The 16,964-nt window shown below is 41.5% G+C and overlaps 1 protein-coding gene across 1 annotated transcript in view; it reads right to left on the bottom strand.

Moving 5' to 3' along the window:
* The window catches only part of acad9 (acyl-CoA dehydrogenase family, member 9), a 40,601-nt gene that overhangs the window by 15,053 nt on the left and 8,584 nt on the right, over nucleotides 1–16,964 (bottom strand). Inside the window, exons 4-15 of the mRNA XM_037678548.1 lie at nucleotides 14,124–14,230; nucleotides 13,942–14,042; nucleotides 11,527–11,605; nucleotides 11,278–11,449; nucleotides 10,238–10,311; nucleotides 7,720–7,795; nucleotides 7,570–7,640; nucleotides 7,367–7,486; nucleotides 7,147–7,275; nucleotides 2,758–2,837; nucleotides 1,319–1,445; nucleotides 1,156–1,233 (exon numbers count right to left, since the gene is read on the bottom strand). Of these exons, the coding sequence (XP_037534476.1) occupies nucleotides 1,156–1,233; nucleotides 1,319–1,445; nucleotides 2,758–2,837; nucleotides 7,147–7,275; nucleotides 7,367–7,486; nucleotides 7,570–7,640; nucleotides 7,720–7,795; nucleotides 10,238–10,311; nucleotides 11,278–11,449; nucleotides 11,527–11,605; nucleotides 13,942–14,042; nucleotides 14,124–14,230 (1,214 nt within the window). The remainder of the gene's footprint in view (nucleotides 1–1,155; nucleotides 1,234–1,318; nucleotides 1,446–2,757; nucleotides 2,838–7,146; nucleotides 7,276–7,366; nucleotides 7,487–7,569; nucleotides 7,641–7,719; nucleotides 7,796–10,237; nucleotides 10,312–11,277; nucleotides 11,450–11,526; nucleotides 11,606–13,941; nucleotides 14,043–14,123; nucleotides 14,231–16,964) is intronic.

A 16,964-nucleotide genomic window follows, 5' to 3' on the forward strand; every position in this document is an offset into this window, starting at 1 on the left:
TATATATAGACATTTATGGTTGCATTTATATATATTAAAATATAAGCCAGGGAATCATGGATTATTTGAGTAGACCAAAGTTAGAAGGTTAGACCAAAACAGCTACAGCTCTTTCATTTCTCAAACTAAGATTATGTTAGCAATTTACATTTCATCAAGGAATACTAGGCCTTTAATGCTTTTAAATGCAACCATGAATGTCTCATACTGTGGCTAAAACACATGAACTACAAGACAAGTTGACAGGGTATTTTTTTCCTGAGCATTAGTCCCAAAAGTCTTAATTAACAAGCAGAATGCTAATAAACCCCGTCACTGATGGATTTAAATAGTGAATGTTTGCAGTTTTTGAGATGAGAGTCGTGGAATGCCCATGGAATTAAGCAAACCTAAAAGTTTTTGGTGCAAGACATTCAAGTGGTAGGAGTTACAATGAGAAGAACAGAAGGTGTTGTTTTGTTTTTGCTTGTCCGAGGCAGCACAGTGACAGATCCTAGAAATTTTATACGCGACCAGGTACAACGGTGGGGCCTGGGGGTGGCCAGTTGGCCACCACAGACTACTTTGACCACCCCAATCATTTCAGGAAACTTTACTTTCAAGCAATATAGAAACTAGAAGGCAGTTTTCTTAAACAATCTATGTGGTCAACTCACATGCACACACACACACATGCACATATATGGTGGTGACCATCTTGGATTTTGATGTGACAACCCAATTTTTGATAATGACCTTTCTTACGGCAAGCTGCAGCCTCACAACAAAATGGAAGTCAGCATGTTGCCTATGTTTCAACTTATTCAGGTCACAAAATTGACAGACACATGGAGGGTATTTCCAATTCCCCCTCTTTCCCTCTTTGGGACAATCAAAGAAGTCCCAAAGAGGGAAGTTAAATGTTGAAGCTTTTGGCATAAGTTTATGACACTTTCAGTACATGCAGTGGATCAAACTAGAGCCAGAAGATTCAGGAAGGGAGGATTTGTAAGTACACAAGCGCTGCAGCAGCTGTCCAACACACAAAACCTCCGTCTTTGTAAAGCAACTCGCTCGTTCAGCCATTTAGGTCAAACGGGAAATCAACTCCAAATAACTGGAAACTTTTAAAGATAAAAGCCTGCAGCTGCTTCTCTAGATTCAATCAAAAGTTACCTTTCCATATCTGTATAGAAGGCTCTCCACAGTCGACCCAAAATTGCTGACGTTCTGCTCAAACTTCTTTGCACTGTCCTTTGAACACAGAGAAAAAGGCTTAACTTTTAAAAAACAAACAAACTAGACCACTAGTAAAAAAAAAACAAAATAAAATCCTTACTGCCAAGCTGTGATGCACCACCCAATCCTGTCCTGTCAGGCCAAGGTCTACGGAAGCTCCCAGTGAGGTCCTCAGCTTCTTGCCGGCCATGGTCAGAATCAGAAGCATGCTTCCTTTCTTCATCTCCCTGGAGGTAAAGTAAAGACAGGCTGAGGGGGAAGCAGCCAAAGACTCTGGGAAAGAATGGAGTTACAAAACAGTGTGATGATCCACTGGGGCAGATCACAAACTGTCCAGTAGATCAAAAAAATCTGCACATTCTGTTAAAAGGCCAAGGTTTGTGTTATAAAAATGTTCTAATCTTTGACCTTTAATGTAACACACACACTCAACAGTTTACCAGAAGAGCAGACTAATCTTTTCTGAGAAACCAAAGCACCCTACACGCACGTTATACACCTGTCAACAAACAATTATACAGCAATTTATAGCAATGGCTCAGACAAGCAAAGACTTTGTATAATATTTGACCTTGATTTGTGACCTTGACCTTGGATCTGGGGTGATGAAAAGTGTATGACACTGATATTTTTACAATCTAAAACAAATGAAAAAGACCAGATTCTTGTTTGTGTGTGTGTGTTATTAAATTTAAAAAACTGTGAACTGTGCGGACCTATGCGATTTATTTTTATTTTTTGGTAGGAAAAATAATTACCATATTTTTCAGACTATAAGGCGAATTTAAAATCCTTTAATTTTCTCAAAAATCGACAGTAAGCCTTATAATCCAGTGAGTGAGCCTTATGTACTAATTCTGGTTGTGCTTACTGACCTCTAACAGATTTTATGTGGTACATGGCGCTCAAAAATCTGTCAAAATTAACTTGTTTCGTTTAACGTGCCTTATAATCCGGTGCGCCTTATAATCCGGTGCGCTTTATAATCCGGTGCGCTTTATAATCCGGTGCGCCTTATAATCCAGTGCGCCTTATAGTCCAAAAAACATGGTAAGTCTAGAAATAAAGCAAAATATTGAAGAGTATTTGCAAATTGAAATGACAGGAAAACTGCTAAAACAAGTACTTTATTGGTTGTTTGTATAACAACCAATAAAACGCAGTTTTGTGTCAGTTTTCTTCAAAACTTCTAAGAGCTGCTGCGGAGGGACCAAAGAAGCACATGTAGCTCCAGAGCCGCAGGCTGCAGACCCCTGGTCTAGAATGGGTTAAAGGGTTGTTGCTACGTCACAAATTTTAGCACTTTAACAGTGGACGTACACATTTTATGTTCAATGTATAAAAATTAACAAATAAAGCAACGCTTTTAAGGTGAAACTCATAATTTAAGGCTCGCTATTCCAGGAAGCAATGCCTGCTGACTTTCATGTTAGAGTTTTAGATTAAGACAACTATGTTACTTATTATTTTAAGTTAAAAGAAATAGTCTTTAGTTTTGTATTTCATGAGAGAAACGAGCATGAGCGATTGTTTACATACTGCATTTTCCCTGTGAGGACACTGCCGGCATACTGCATCCCAGTGAGAGCAACATACATCCTCAGGATCTCGTTAGTTCCCTAGAAACAAACAGACTCCGTTTTAGCTTTAGTAAACTAAAGCTATAATACAGACTTATATCATGTTCTTCATCTCACTATGACAGAATATCTTGAGAATACAGAACATTTCCACTTGCATGTTTGGTACTTTTACATCAACGACTGCATCAGTTGGCACAGCACCATGAAATATGTCTATATATATATATATATATATATATATGACTATACCATATCGACTTGAAATTTATGTCAAACGTGTTTATTTAAAAGCTTTTATTTGATTTCAAAGTCAGCTGCACCATCTGGTGGACAGTTGAAGAAAGAAAACAAGTACAATGAAACAGTATTTTTTTCCCATTTTCCCCCGAGTACCAGTTTTTCTGCATATAAGTCACAGTTTTTTGTATAATGTACATGCCCTGCGACTTATAGGCCGAAGCGAAATATTTATGGATTTTCCCCATATTTATAAACCAATTTTTGGCTGAGATATGACCGTTTTCATTCATTCTGACTGAAGAAAATTAAACGGTACCATTTTCAGCCACTAGATGATAACAGAGTAGTATTAGCAGTAAGGCATGTCAACGAATCATGTAAACGTGGCTTTAATGACAAATACAAAAAAATTCAAGACAAAAACAACTGGACTTTATTTATTATACTTTATTGTTTTTGTCTTGAACTTTTGAATTGACCATGTTCTGGATGACTGAGAATCTTCACCAGCTATCAGTATACACAATCGGCTTGCCACAGTCTCCCCACTTCGTTTTGCTCGCTGCTTGGAGTGACCGTCAAACCAGATGCACTGCCCCGGCGAAATGCAGCTGGTTTGACCATTAAAGTGCATTTATTAAGTAAAAGTTCAACCGAGACACACCTCTGCTATAATTTCATGCAAACAAATAATTTAAAAAGTTAAGTCTGGTCCTCTGGACGTTCAAAAAAAAAAAAAATAAATAAATTGTAGAAACGTTTCGTCTCTCATCTGAAAGACTTCCTCAGTCTGAGGAGCTGTATTCAGCTCAGTCTCTTAAATAGCACCTTCTCAGAGTGGATCAACCAGTTTGCTGCTGACAACCAGAACCAGCTGATCACATGCTCAAGAAGGACCATCAGCCTAACAATGAATCATTAGCACCTGATGGCTGTTTACTGAGAAACCGATTTCTGAGAGTTTATGACACAAGATGTTCTGATCCACAGTGTCAGAATCTTTAGACAGGTCTAAGAAAAGAGCAGCACAATAATCCTTAGCATCCAGTGCTTCAACAACGTCATTAAGAACCTTCAGTGAAGCAGTTGTTGTGCTGTGTTGTTTCCTGAAACCAGATTGATGTGGAGGTAAGATGTTAAATGAGTCCAGGTCATTTTTGATTTGAGAGTTTATCAGTTTTTCTAGAACCTTGGCTAAAATGCAGAGTTTAGAGATTGGTCCATAGTTGTTCAGTGAGGTGGGGTCTCCTCCCTTCAGCAAAGGAAGAACAAAGGCTGTTTTCGTGTGTCTGGGATGGAGTTTTGTCTTATGAAGAGATTGAAGATGTGGGTCACAGATTGTAGTGTAAAGCGCTTTGAGTGTCTCAATAAGATAAAAAGGTGCTATATAAGTACAGTCCATTTACTATTTACCATTCATCCAGCACTCTACTAGATCTCTACAAAGCTAACTGAACAAATCATTCTAAAGAGACTAATCAGAGCTTTATCACATTCATACACTGATGGAAGGAGGCAGTGAGGGGTTCAGTGTCTTGCCCAGGGACACTTCAACATGTAACTGCTGGTGGAATCGAACCCCCAACTCTCCCATTAGAGGACGACTGCTCCAACTACTCAGCCACAGCTGCCCGACTGTGTGGAGAGGGTGTCAGACTTCCGTTTCCTTGGATCCACATCATGGAGGACCTGACCTGGGGTGCGAACACAGCAGAGCTGGTGAAGAAGACCCAGTTGAGACTTTTTTCCTAGAGTCCACAGTAAGACCAACATCTGTCAAAAGCTGCCCGTGTCCTTGTATTGCTGCTCTATCGAGGGCATCCTGTGCTACGGCCTTTATGTGTGGTTCCAGCTGCCCAGCAGCACAGATGAAAACACTTCAGGGGATCATTAGCATGGCCCAGACCACTGAATGTTAATTTCCCTCTTTTCAAGAACTGCACAGTTCTTGCCATCTCAGAAAAGCCACAAATATTTTACAAAACTCCTTGCACCCAGGTCACACCATGTTCCAACCACTGCGTCACGTATGGGGGACAGGAGCATTAAAAACAAATACAAATAAGACTACAAAAAGCATTTGCTGTACCTCATAGCATCTAAAGTGCAAATGTACCTCCAATAGCAATGTGCAATGCATAATAACCATGTGCAATGACTTCTTAATGTGTAATAATGTGCTGTGTTGTATTACCGTACACTTTATTTTTATTCATTTACCTTTGTTTATCCAGGTCGTCTCATTGAGCCCCGAGAACTCATTTTCAAGAGAGACCTGTTTAGGGAGCAGACGGTGGGGGTTGAGGGCCTTGCTCAGCAGCCCAGAGTGGGGTGAATGAGGGTGGAGGCAGGTGTGGGTGTTTCACCTTTTCCACCCACATTTTGATGTTGACAGTACCGGGAGTTGAACCTGCGACTTTCCGATCACAGGCCCATCTTCTAACCTCTGCGCCACCACTCCCCCACAAAATCTTTATCTTGTAAATAACTGGTAGTTTTTTTTACCCTTTTATCTTTCATTCTTTTTCTAATTCTATCATTTTCATGTCTTTGACATCATAACATTAGAGGTTTTTTTCTCAGGCAAGAAAAAAAAAGTCTGACAGGAATTTTTGTCGCCTCCAACTCCTACATGTGTCCAGTTTACCACTGGTTTTGTCTGTCCAAACAGGTCTCACTTGTAAATGAGTCTTCGAGGCTCAGTGTGACTTATCTGTTTAAATAAAGGTTGAATGAATGAATGAATGAATGAATGAATGAATGAATGAATGGAACACTTGATTTTGTTGTACTTGTTACAATGACAATATTCTGTTTCTGACTAAAATGTTAAAAACTGTGGACCACCCTTCAGCTTGCAGTGTACTGCTCTGTGTGTTTTACACCCAGTTTTACAATTTAAAATGGAATTTGACGTGGCTTTTAGTCATTTCTTCTCATTTTGTTTTAAATTTACAGTTCACCACTCGCATTTGTCCGTTGATTTATTTATCATATGCCCCTGTCGGCAGAGATCGGTACTGCCGGCAGCTCTAATGTCTTTTAATGCAGGAAAAGCAGTTGTGTCCAATCAATCTATCAGTCAATCTATCATTCTATCAATCCATCCATCCATCATCCATCCATCCATTATCTTTACCCGCTTCTTCCCTTTTGGGTCGCGGGGGTCACTGGTGTCCATATCCTATCACAGTGTGAAAGGCAGAGGACACCCTGGACAGGTCTCCATCCATCACAGAGACACACAGAGACAAACGAGACACTCTCTCTCTCTCACCTAGAGACAATTTAGAGTTACCAATCAGCCTAACGTGCATGTTTTTGGTCTGTGGGAGGAAACCGGAGCACCCAGAGAAAACCCACGCATGCACGGAGAGAACATGCAAACTCCACCCAGAAAGAGTCCCAGACAGGGATTTGATGCGGTGACCTTCTTGATGAGAGGCAACATTTCTACTAACTGAGCCACTGTGCCGCCAACATTAGAGAGTTTCAGTTAAAAACCCACTTGGGAGACTAAAGATTTGAAGGTGAATTACCAGCAGCAGACTGAAGCAGACAGACTGGACATGAACAGAGGGGAGACAAACAACAGGGCATTTTCTCCAACATGGTACACCTGTTCTCCATTTATTTACTTTTATTTAACCAGGCACCTGCCATCGAGATCACAGACTTGTTTTGTAAGGAGGCCTGGGCCTGAAGGCAGCCTAACATTACTAGCCATGACTCCTACTTACAGCCCACACACACTTCTTGTTTGACACGTTCTGTGGTTTGTAGAAGAATGGGGCTGTGGTAATTCAGTGGTCAGAGCTGCAGTCTTGCAATCCTGAGGAGGAAGGTTCAAGCCCAGATCGACACTTTTAAGTAAAGAGATTAAAACAAATGACAATATCATTTCTTCAGCTCTGTGATTATTCCATGAAGTTTATTTCTTCCAGTTAACTTTGTTAAGTTTGATGACTATATAGTATTATACTATTTTTTGTGTGTGTTCTCTGTGTGTTCACAAGATGCTGCAACACCAGAATTTCTCAGCCTTGAGATTAATCAATGTAATTGATCCATCCATGGCTTGGTTTGACAGCTAATTCTCAGGTACCTCAAAGATCGGCAGAATGCGACAGTCTCTGACGTAACGCTCAAAGGCATAGTTCTTCGTATAGCCCAGCCCTCCTAGGACCTGCAGAGCCTCACTACAACAAACCCAGGCTCCCTCAGAGCTGAACACCTGCACAGAGAAGACAACACATGAGTACGGTGAGAATGATCGTTTCACACTGGTTTAGCATGAACAAAACAAGACGACAAAGCTGTCTAACCTTGACCATTGCAGCTTCCAAAGAACAATCTGGAACTCCCGGTCTGTCCATCATTCCTGCTGTAAGGTAGGCCATGCTTTCCATCACGTAAGCATTGATTGCCATCAATGCAAACTTCTCCTACAGTAACAGAATGAACAGGCTCACTTATGACTCCACTGAACACAAACCAGTAATTTCACAGACAGAACATATGACAGTACTTGAATCAAACCAAATTCACTCAGGCGTTTGTTAAACTGTTTCCTGGTTGCAGCATACTCAGAAGCAAGTTCTACAGAAAGACAGAAAAAACAATAATGAACTCGAGATATATTACAAAACCACAGCCATGAACATGAAAAAAGTAGTACCAATCAGCCTTCTGATCATTCCAGCACAGGAGCTGCCCATACTGAACCTCCCAGAGTTCAAGATGTTCATAGCAATCTGCCCAACAGAAAGCAAAGGTTTATAAGCTTTACAGAATCACTGATGACAAACTGTTCTGCTTTAGGGTTGGGTGATGGGCTAAAATCTATTTCATCAACCATTGTCAATCCAACAAACAGGCGGTATTCGATTTGTGCGTTATGAAGAGATGGACCAGGTCATCTCCAACTGTGGCACTAGGACATCTGTCGCAATCCATCAATCAATCAATCAATAATTCAATAAACAAAAAATAAATCAAAACAAACTAAATCACAGATTTGGAATTACTTGAGTTTTTAAAATATTAGTAAGTTGAAAATTCTGATTAAAAAAATGTACCAAACCTGTGCATTCATCTTTGGGTTGATACTAGAAGCTGCAAAGAGGTTTAAAGCTGAGAATGGATATGTAAAGTCCTCCCCTGGTCAGAGTCAGAGCTTCTTTATTGTCATGTGGTTCATGTGGTGGAGCAAAATTATGTACGCAGGGTCCCAGTTACATCCAACAATAAAATGTAAAAAAAACAACGATAACATCTAAGATATGATGACCTTACTGTCACATCACTATTCATCCATTATCTTCCACTTGTTCCGGAGCTGGGTCGCAGGGGCAGCAGCATAAGCAGGGAGGTCCAGACATCTCTTTCCCTAGCCACCTCTTCTAGTTCTTCTGGGAGGACCCCAAGGTGTTCCTGGGCCAGATGAGAAACATATGGCATTTTGCCATAGTCTCAACTCTCACCAGTTCTGCACCACACCGCACCAGTGAAGGCCTGCACACTGCCAGTACAAACCCTCACTCAGCCCGGTTTATGGGATCACCTTGTTTGTGCTTCTAAGCAGACTGCTCACATGGACGATTTTGACGTAAGCACACAGCAGCTGTTGATTGGCCAGCACAGCTACGCCGCTGGATGACCCGCCCAGTAAAACTGTCAACTACATCTGATCTCAACTTCCACTCTGATTGTGTTGACGGATGGCGCCAGAAGAATTGACTGTAATTACAGAGTGATATCAGAGATGATGGCATGGCTGCACCTCGACTTATAAGGAGTGCCGGGATAAGGTAAAGAAATTGAAGTTCGATTACAGGGCAACTGAGGATCACAACTGGCAAAGTGGCTTGAACATTTAGGTCAAAACATTCCTGATGCATCTAAAAAAGTTAAATCTGGTCCTCTGGACATAAAAAAAAAAACAAAAAAACAAAAAAATGTAGAAATGTTTCGTCTCTCATCCGAGAGACTTCCTCAGTCTGAGGAGCTGTTTTCAGCTCAGTCTCTTAAATAGCACCTTCTCAGAGTGGATCAACCAGTTTTGCTGCTGACAACCAAAACCAGCTGCTCACATGCTCAAGAAGGACCATCAGCCTAACGATGGATCATTAGCACACTGATGGCTGTTTACTACTCACAGAGGGCTGAGTGATACTAGCAATCACAGCATTGTAAGAGGGGGACAGTTGAACCCGGAGGCTCCACCCCTGTTTAATGATGGACGATTTCTTTTCACAAAGATGGCCTCCTTTACTCCTCTCTCAAACCATCGTTCCTCTCTATCCAGGATGTGCACATCTTCATCCCTGAAAGAGTGACCGCTGGCCTGGAGATGAGTGTAGACCGCAGAGTCCTGGCCTGATGATGTTGATCTTCTGTGCTGGTCCATCCTTTTTGCCAGTGGCTGTTTAGTTTCCCCGATGTAAGACTGATCACCCTCCTGACACTGAACAACATACACAACATTACTCTGTTTGTGCCGGGGGACTGGATCTTTGGGATGAACCAGTCTTTGCCGTAATGTATTTTGGGGTTTAAAAGCCACTGGGACGTTGTGTTTAGAAAATAAACGTCTCAGTTTCTCTGATACTCCCTCAACATATGGAATGACCACTGGTCTGGGTTCCTCCTTTTCACCTGTTGGCTGACTGGAGTCCTGTTTGGGTTTCTTCTCTGCTTTCAGGAAGGCCCAGTTAGGATATCCACATTGCTCTAGAGCCTGTCTTGTGTGGGATTTCTCCTTCTGCCTGGCTCCTGAGCTAGTGGGGACGCTGTCTGCTCTGTGATACAGAGTCCTGATGACTCCTAACTTGTGCTCCAAAGGGTGATGGGAGTCAAACTGCAAATACTGGTCTGTGTGGGGGGGTTTGTGGTACACCTCAGTTTGCAAATGTCCTCTATCAGAGACTGAGACCTCACAGTCCAAGAAAGCCGACCTGCCATTTTTTACATCTTCTCGTGTGAACTTGATGTATTTATGAGTTGATGTGGTCAGTAAAATGTTGGACTTCCTGAGATTTAATTTTAACCCAGGAGAAATCCCATATATATATATATATATATATATATATATATATATATATATATATATATATATTTTGCCAGTGGACTCCAATGGTTGATTGTCAATATATTAGTCTTAACACCCAACTCTGTTCTGATTACCGGTAGTTTACCTTGAATCCTCCTCCTACTTCTCCTATTACATTCTCCACTGGCACTGGAACGTTGTCAAAGGACAGTTCACAAGCTGAAATAGACAGTTACAGTTTTACTTTGCTTTTGTTTTACTGTTAAATCAGATCATAAGAAGACAAAAATATTTCACATTTTGTCTCACCAGCTTGTGCAATAAATATAGAAAGCTATTTCATTTGACTACAATTCACGTTTCCACTGTGTTCTGGTCCACCTCCCATACCTCTGAGCCCAGAGGAGTTTGAAAAGGTAAATTTTATTTTTTATTTAACCTTCATTTTACCAGGCAGATCCCATTGAGAGCACAGAGCTCTTTTGCAAGGGAGGCCTGGGCCTGAAGGCAGCCTAACATGTATGTTTTTGGTCTGTTTGAGAAAACTGGAGAAAATCCACGAGGAGAACATGCAAACTCCACACAGAAACAACTCAGGTCCAAACCGGGAATTGAACCCAGGACCAGCTGTAAGGCAACAGTGCTAACCACTAACCTGCCATGCTGTCAAGTGAAGTCTGTACTTCACTAATTTTTCAAGTTGTCATGCTCACAACATGCACAGACAAACAAACGGACCGATTAAAGGAACTATCAATTCCCCACATTCGCTCCATGACGGGGACAAAAAAACTTTAATGTTTGTCGTCTAGAGGTAGACGTGAAAATATTTATCCGTTGTTGATGAACATTGATTTTAAAATAGTTTGTTTTATTCATGCAGAAAAACCTCTTTTACCCAGAATATAATAATCACAGGCCGTTAGCTCTCATTTCAAATAAAACATTTTAAACCTTCTTCTTAGGATCAATTTCACAAACTAAAACTTAATAAGTTGCAGATCTGAATACAAGTTACCGTTATATGTAAATAAAACAAGCTGATGAGACAAAATATAGAAGACAATACAAGTAGATGATGAGGTCTTTATCGTTCTACTGTTCCAACTACATTTTGGAGTTATTTAACTGAACAAAAGGCACCAATTTGACATGAACAATACTGAAGTATGCATAAAGTCTTACTATTGGAACCCCTGATGCCTAGTTTGTCCTCAGGTTTGCCACTGGTGACGCCACCAAAATCCCTCTCCACAATAAAAGCAGAAATCTTATCTTTCTTTACGCCGTCTACTTCCACTTCTGTTCTGGCAAATACTGTCATAACATCGGCCATTCCTCCATTTGAGATCCATATCTGACCATAAAAAAGTGAAATGTTTTAATGGAGAATACAGAGTCAGGGAAAGCATCTGGGTGTTGGATTCAGCTCACCTTGGAACCACTGATCAGGTAATGTTTTCCATCTTCAGAAAGAGTTGCACGAGTCTTAATGGAAGCTGCATCACTTCCACTGAAAGGATTTAACGTGAAGAGAGATTAATTACAATACAGTAGTCCCTCGTTTATCACGGGTGTTAAGTTCCCAGCCCCCCCCCCGGGCGATAAGTGAAAAACCGCGAAGTAGGGACAGTAGTAGTACAAGAGAAGAGAAGCACAGCAGGACATCGAAGGGTTAAAGAGCAGAAATGTACTTCTTGATCATTTACACTTAAAACAACTGAACATAGAAGTTCTAAAATAATTAAAAATCACTTTTAACACTTTTATATTTTGTGATTATGCTGTGGCTGAGTGGTTAGAGCAGTCATCCTCCAATGCAAGAGTTGGGGGTTCGAATCCACCAGCAGTCACATGCCGAAGTGTCCATGGGCAAGACACTGAACCCCTCGTTGCCTCCGATGAGTGTCCCATTGGTGTATGAATGTGATAAAGCTCTGATTAGTCTCTTTAGAATGATTTGTTGAATGAATGAATTAACTTTATTTAAAAAGGGACAATGCACAACTCAAACATAAATGTCACCATTTGATGCGCTGTGCCAGATTATAGCAAAAGCTAATTGAAATCTGCAGTCCTTAGATAAGTTAAAAAACGAAATAATCTAGTAGAGCTGTATGAATGGGTAAATGAGGACACAGTGTTGTAAAGCGCTTTGAGTACCTTGATAAGATAGAAAGGCGCTATAAAAGTACAGTCCGTTTACCATTTTACGATGTGACATACTTTGAATTTTAAGATGGAAGACAAAAGTCGATCAGTGCATCTGGACAGCAAAGGATTAAAACCCTTCACAAAGCTGCTGCAGCACAGAGGAGAAATGGACATTTTTAGGATTTGAACTTTGACCATCTACCATCGACATTAGCGAGGACCCTCACCATGCATACCACAAGAACCGATCAACAGAAGACTCCATCTCCTCTGGGGTCCACACTGCTCTCACCCACCTGGAGCAGAAGGACTCCTACGTCCGTATGCTCTTTGTGGACTTCACATCCACCTTCAACACCATGATCCCCCAAACCCTGATGGACAAACTATTCACACTAGGACTAAGCCCCTCCATTTGCAACTGGGTCCTGGACTTTTTAACAAACAGACCACAGTCAGTGAGGATCCACAACCTCTCCTCCTCCACCATAACCCTCAGCACTGGCTCTCCTCAGGGATGTGTGCTGAGCCCCCTCCTGTTTACTCTGCTCACATATGACTGTGCACCTACCCATCCAGGCTGTCACATTGTAAAGTTTGCAGATGATACAGCGGTGGTGGGATGCATCACAAACAATGATGAGTCCAGCTACAGGCAGGAGGTGGAACACCTGGAGAGCTGGTGCAGAGTCCCAAAAAGCTCTACAGTGACTGGTCTGAATGACTATCGGCTAGTGGCCCTCACGCCGACAGTCGCTAAATGCTTCGAAAAACTGGTCATTATTTTTTAGTTTTTACTAGATATTGTAAATTACACTTGTTTCCCTTTCAATACAACTGAATCAATCCACAAATTAAATTAAAAAACACTACAGGATGCTGCTCCAGTGTGTTGTAATTGAAGAATGTTTAATTCAAAACTTTCAAATAACAAATTACATATCACTAGAACAATTTACATGCATATGTGATGAGCTTGGGTATGGATGTTATTTTTATTTTATAAACTTACTGCAACACAACATCAGGACTTTCACCCAAGGACATAATTTATACAGAAAAGACACTTGGGTTTGTCTACAAGTAAACAGGAGACTGTTCCAAGATACAATATACATTTTATTAACACTAAGTTAAAAACTGATTCTAATGGAGGCAATAATGATTCTTACAATAAATATTGAGCCAAGGCCGAGGCTTTCCAGTGTTCAGTCAACTAAAAGACCAAAGGATGGTTCAAGGTAACACGAGCAGAAATTCACCCACAAGCTGTGATGCACGAGACACGAGTGGAACAGAACCTACACGAGACTGGACTGCACCTTCAATCAATTTAGACAATTTAGAGTTACCAATCAGTCTAACATGCATGTTTTTGGTCTGTGGGAGGAAGCTGGAGTACCCAGAGAAAACCCACGCATGCACGGAGAGAACATGCAAACTCCACCCAGAAAGGCTCCCGGACCGGGATTTGAACCGGGGACCTGCTCGCTGAGAGGCAGCAGCTCTACCCGTTGCGCCACCGTGCTGCCATTTTAGATTTCAAATTGAATTTTTTTTTGTTTACATTTCATTTTGTAGAAAACTTTAAATGCTGAAGATGAACTAAAAAATTAACTAAGATAAAATCATTGACAGTTTTCAGAAAAAACGTAGTCGATGAATTTATCAAAGTAAAGGTAGTTGGATACAAACCTCCCTGCCTCCGTCAGACAGAAGGCTGCTATGTGCTCTCCTGATGCCAATTTGGGCAGATACTTCTTCTTCTGAGCTTCATTCCCAGCAATCAGAATGCCCTGAAATACCACATTAAAATCGTCTTCCAACGTTGTTCAAAAACATCTTTACAAAGAAAAACTCCAGTATTTAAATTTCACCTTGAGCCCAATGGCTTGATGTGCAGCCAGAGTTACAGCTATGGACCCGTCTAATGCTATGATCTCATTGAGTCGTGCATACATGGTGTGAGACAGTCCCAGACCCCCTGGGATTAAAACATAACAAACAGAAACCATTAGTCCAAAACAAGTCGGAACCATTGGAAGGACTTCACACAAAACCTTAATATTTGATTTACAGTGGTGCTTGAATGTTTGTGAACTCTAGCATTTTCTGTATTTTGGAATAAATATGACCTAAAACATCATCAGATTTTCACACAAGTCCTAAAAGTAGATCAAGAGAACTCACTTGCACAAACGAGACAAAGATATTATACTTGGTCATTTATTTATTGAGGACCATGATCCAGTGTTACATATATGTGAGTGGTAAAAGTACGTGAACCTCTAGGATCAGCAGTTAATTTGAAGGTGAAGTTAGAGTCTGGTGTTTTCAATCAATGATGATGATCAGGTGTGAATGGGCACCCTGTTTGATTTAAAGAACAGGATCCATCAAAGTCTGCTCTTCACAACTTGTTTGTAGAAGTGTATCATGACACGAACAAAGGAGGTTTCTGAGGACCTCAGAAAAAGAGTTGTTGATGCTCATCAGGCTGGAAAATGTTACAAAACCATCTCTAAAGAGTTTGGACTCCACCAATCCACATCAGACAGATTGTGGACAAATGGAGGAAATCCAAGACCCGAGGAGTGGTGGACCAACAAAGATCACTCCAAGAGCAAGGCGTGGAATAGTCGGCAAGGTCAAAGGACCCCAGGGTAACTTCTAAGCAACTAGAGCTGTCATTTCTAACCTGAACCCAGAACCCAGCCTGGCCCAACGTGGATTAGGGCCAGGCCATAATAATGTGCTTAATGTGTAGGCCGGGCCAGTGTCGGGCTTTTGATGTCGTCAGCGGACGTGCATGGCTGACGTTCCAATTATATGGCAACATGGCATGCCATATCATCACCAGCCGCACACGGCCATTTGACCGCGCGCTGACCAGCCTTGAAAGAGGTAAAATGTTCAGTTAAAGTAAAGAAAGTCATTCAAACAAATGAGAGAAACAAATAGTATTTCCTTTAGAAGGTGTGTGTGTGTGTGTGTGTGTGTGGGGGGGGGGGGGGGGTGTTCGGACCTGTAATTACTGTTAATTTGTCGGGTTGGGTGGGGTTCAGAAATGATAGCTACGGGCTGGGGCCAGGTTTTTGGGAATGCAACTCTATAAGCAACTGAAGGCCTCTCACATTAATGTTAATGCTCATGAGTCCACCATCAGGAGAACTGAACAACAATGGTGTCATGGCAGGGTTGAAGGAGGAAGCCACTGCTCTCCAAAAAGAACATGGCTGATCGTCTGCAGTTTGATAAAGATCACGTGGACAAGCCAGAAGACTGTTGGAAGAATGTTTTGTGGACGGATGAGACCAATATAGAACTTTCTGGTTTAAATGAAAATTGTTCTGTTTGGAGAAAAGAAAACTCTGCATTCCTGCATAAGAACATTATCACATCTGTGAAACATGGTGGTGGTAGTATCATGGTTTGGGACTGTTTTACTGTGGACCTGGACGGCTTGCCATCATTGATGGAACAATGAATTCTGAATGATATCAGAGAATTCTAAAGGAAAATGTCAGAACATCTGTCCATGAACTGAATCTCAAGAGAAGGTGGGTCATGCAGCGAGACAATGACCCTAAGAACACAAGATGTTCTACCAAAGAACGGTTCAAGGAGAATAAAGTTCATGTTTTGGAATGGCCAAGTCAAAGTCATGACCTTCATCCAATCCAGATGTTGTGGAAGGACCTGAAGTGAGCAGCTAATGTGAGGAAACCACCAACATCCAGAGTTGAAGCTGTTCTGTACGAAGGAATGGGCTAAAATTCCTCCAAGCCGGTGTGCAGGACGGATCAACAGTTACCAGAAACATTTAGCTGCAGGTATTGCTGCACAGGGGGTGGGGGCACACCAGATACTGAATGCAAGGTTAATAAAGACCAGTTTGTGAGACTGAAGGGTTGTGTGTCTAACCAGGTGGTCAGTAGCTCAGGAGCACCACAGGGGACTGTACTCGCACCATTCCTTTTCACTCTGTACACCTCAGATTTCCAGTACAAAACAGACTCCTGTCATCTGCAGAAATATTCTGATGACTCTGCAGTGGTCGGGTGGATCAGAGATGGACAAGAAGCTGAGTACAGGGAACTGGTGGACCGCTTTGTGGCATGGTGTGGAAACAATCATCTCATCTTGAATGTGAACAAAACAAGGAGATGATTGTAGATTTCAGGAGAAACAGGAACAGGTCCAACCCTATTTCCATCATGGGAGAAGAAGTGGAGGTGGTGGAGAAGTATAAATACCTTGGGATTCACCTGGACAACAGACTGGACTGGAGATGCAACAGTGAAGCGTCTACAAGAAGGGACAGAGCAGACTGTACTTCTTGAGGAAGCTGAAGTCCTTCAGCGTTTGCAGCAAGATGCTGCATATCTTCTATAAGTCTGTTGTAGAGAGCACTATCTCTTCTGCATCATCTGCTGAGGGAGCAGCACCAGAGCAAGAGACTTAAAAAAGATCAACAAGCTCATAAGGAAGGCTGCCTCAGTTCTGGGGACTCCTCTAGAACCTCTGGAGATGATTGTTCAAAGAAGGATTCTTCATAAAATGAAGAACATTATAGACAACCCTCAGCATCCTCTTCATCAGACTGTCATACAACAACAGACTGTCGTACAACAACAGACTGTCATACAACAACAGACTGTCATACAACATCAGACTGTCATACAACAACAGACTGTCATACAACAACAGACTGTCAT

This window comes from Nematolebias whitei, chromosome 7 (assembly GCF_014905685.2).
Source record: "Nematolebias whitei isolate Nwh7 chromosome 7, NemWhi1, whole genome shotgun sequence".
NCBI classification, from domain to species: domain Eukaryota; kingdom Metazoa; phylum Chordata; class Actinopteri; order Cyprinodontiformes; family Rivulidae; genus Nematolebias; species Nematolebias whitei.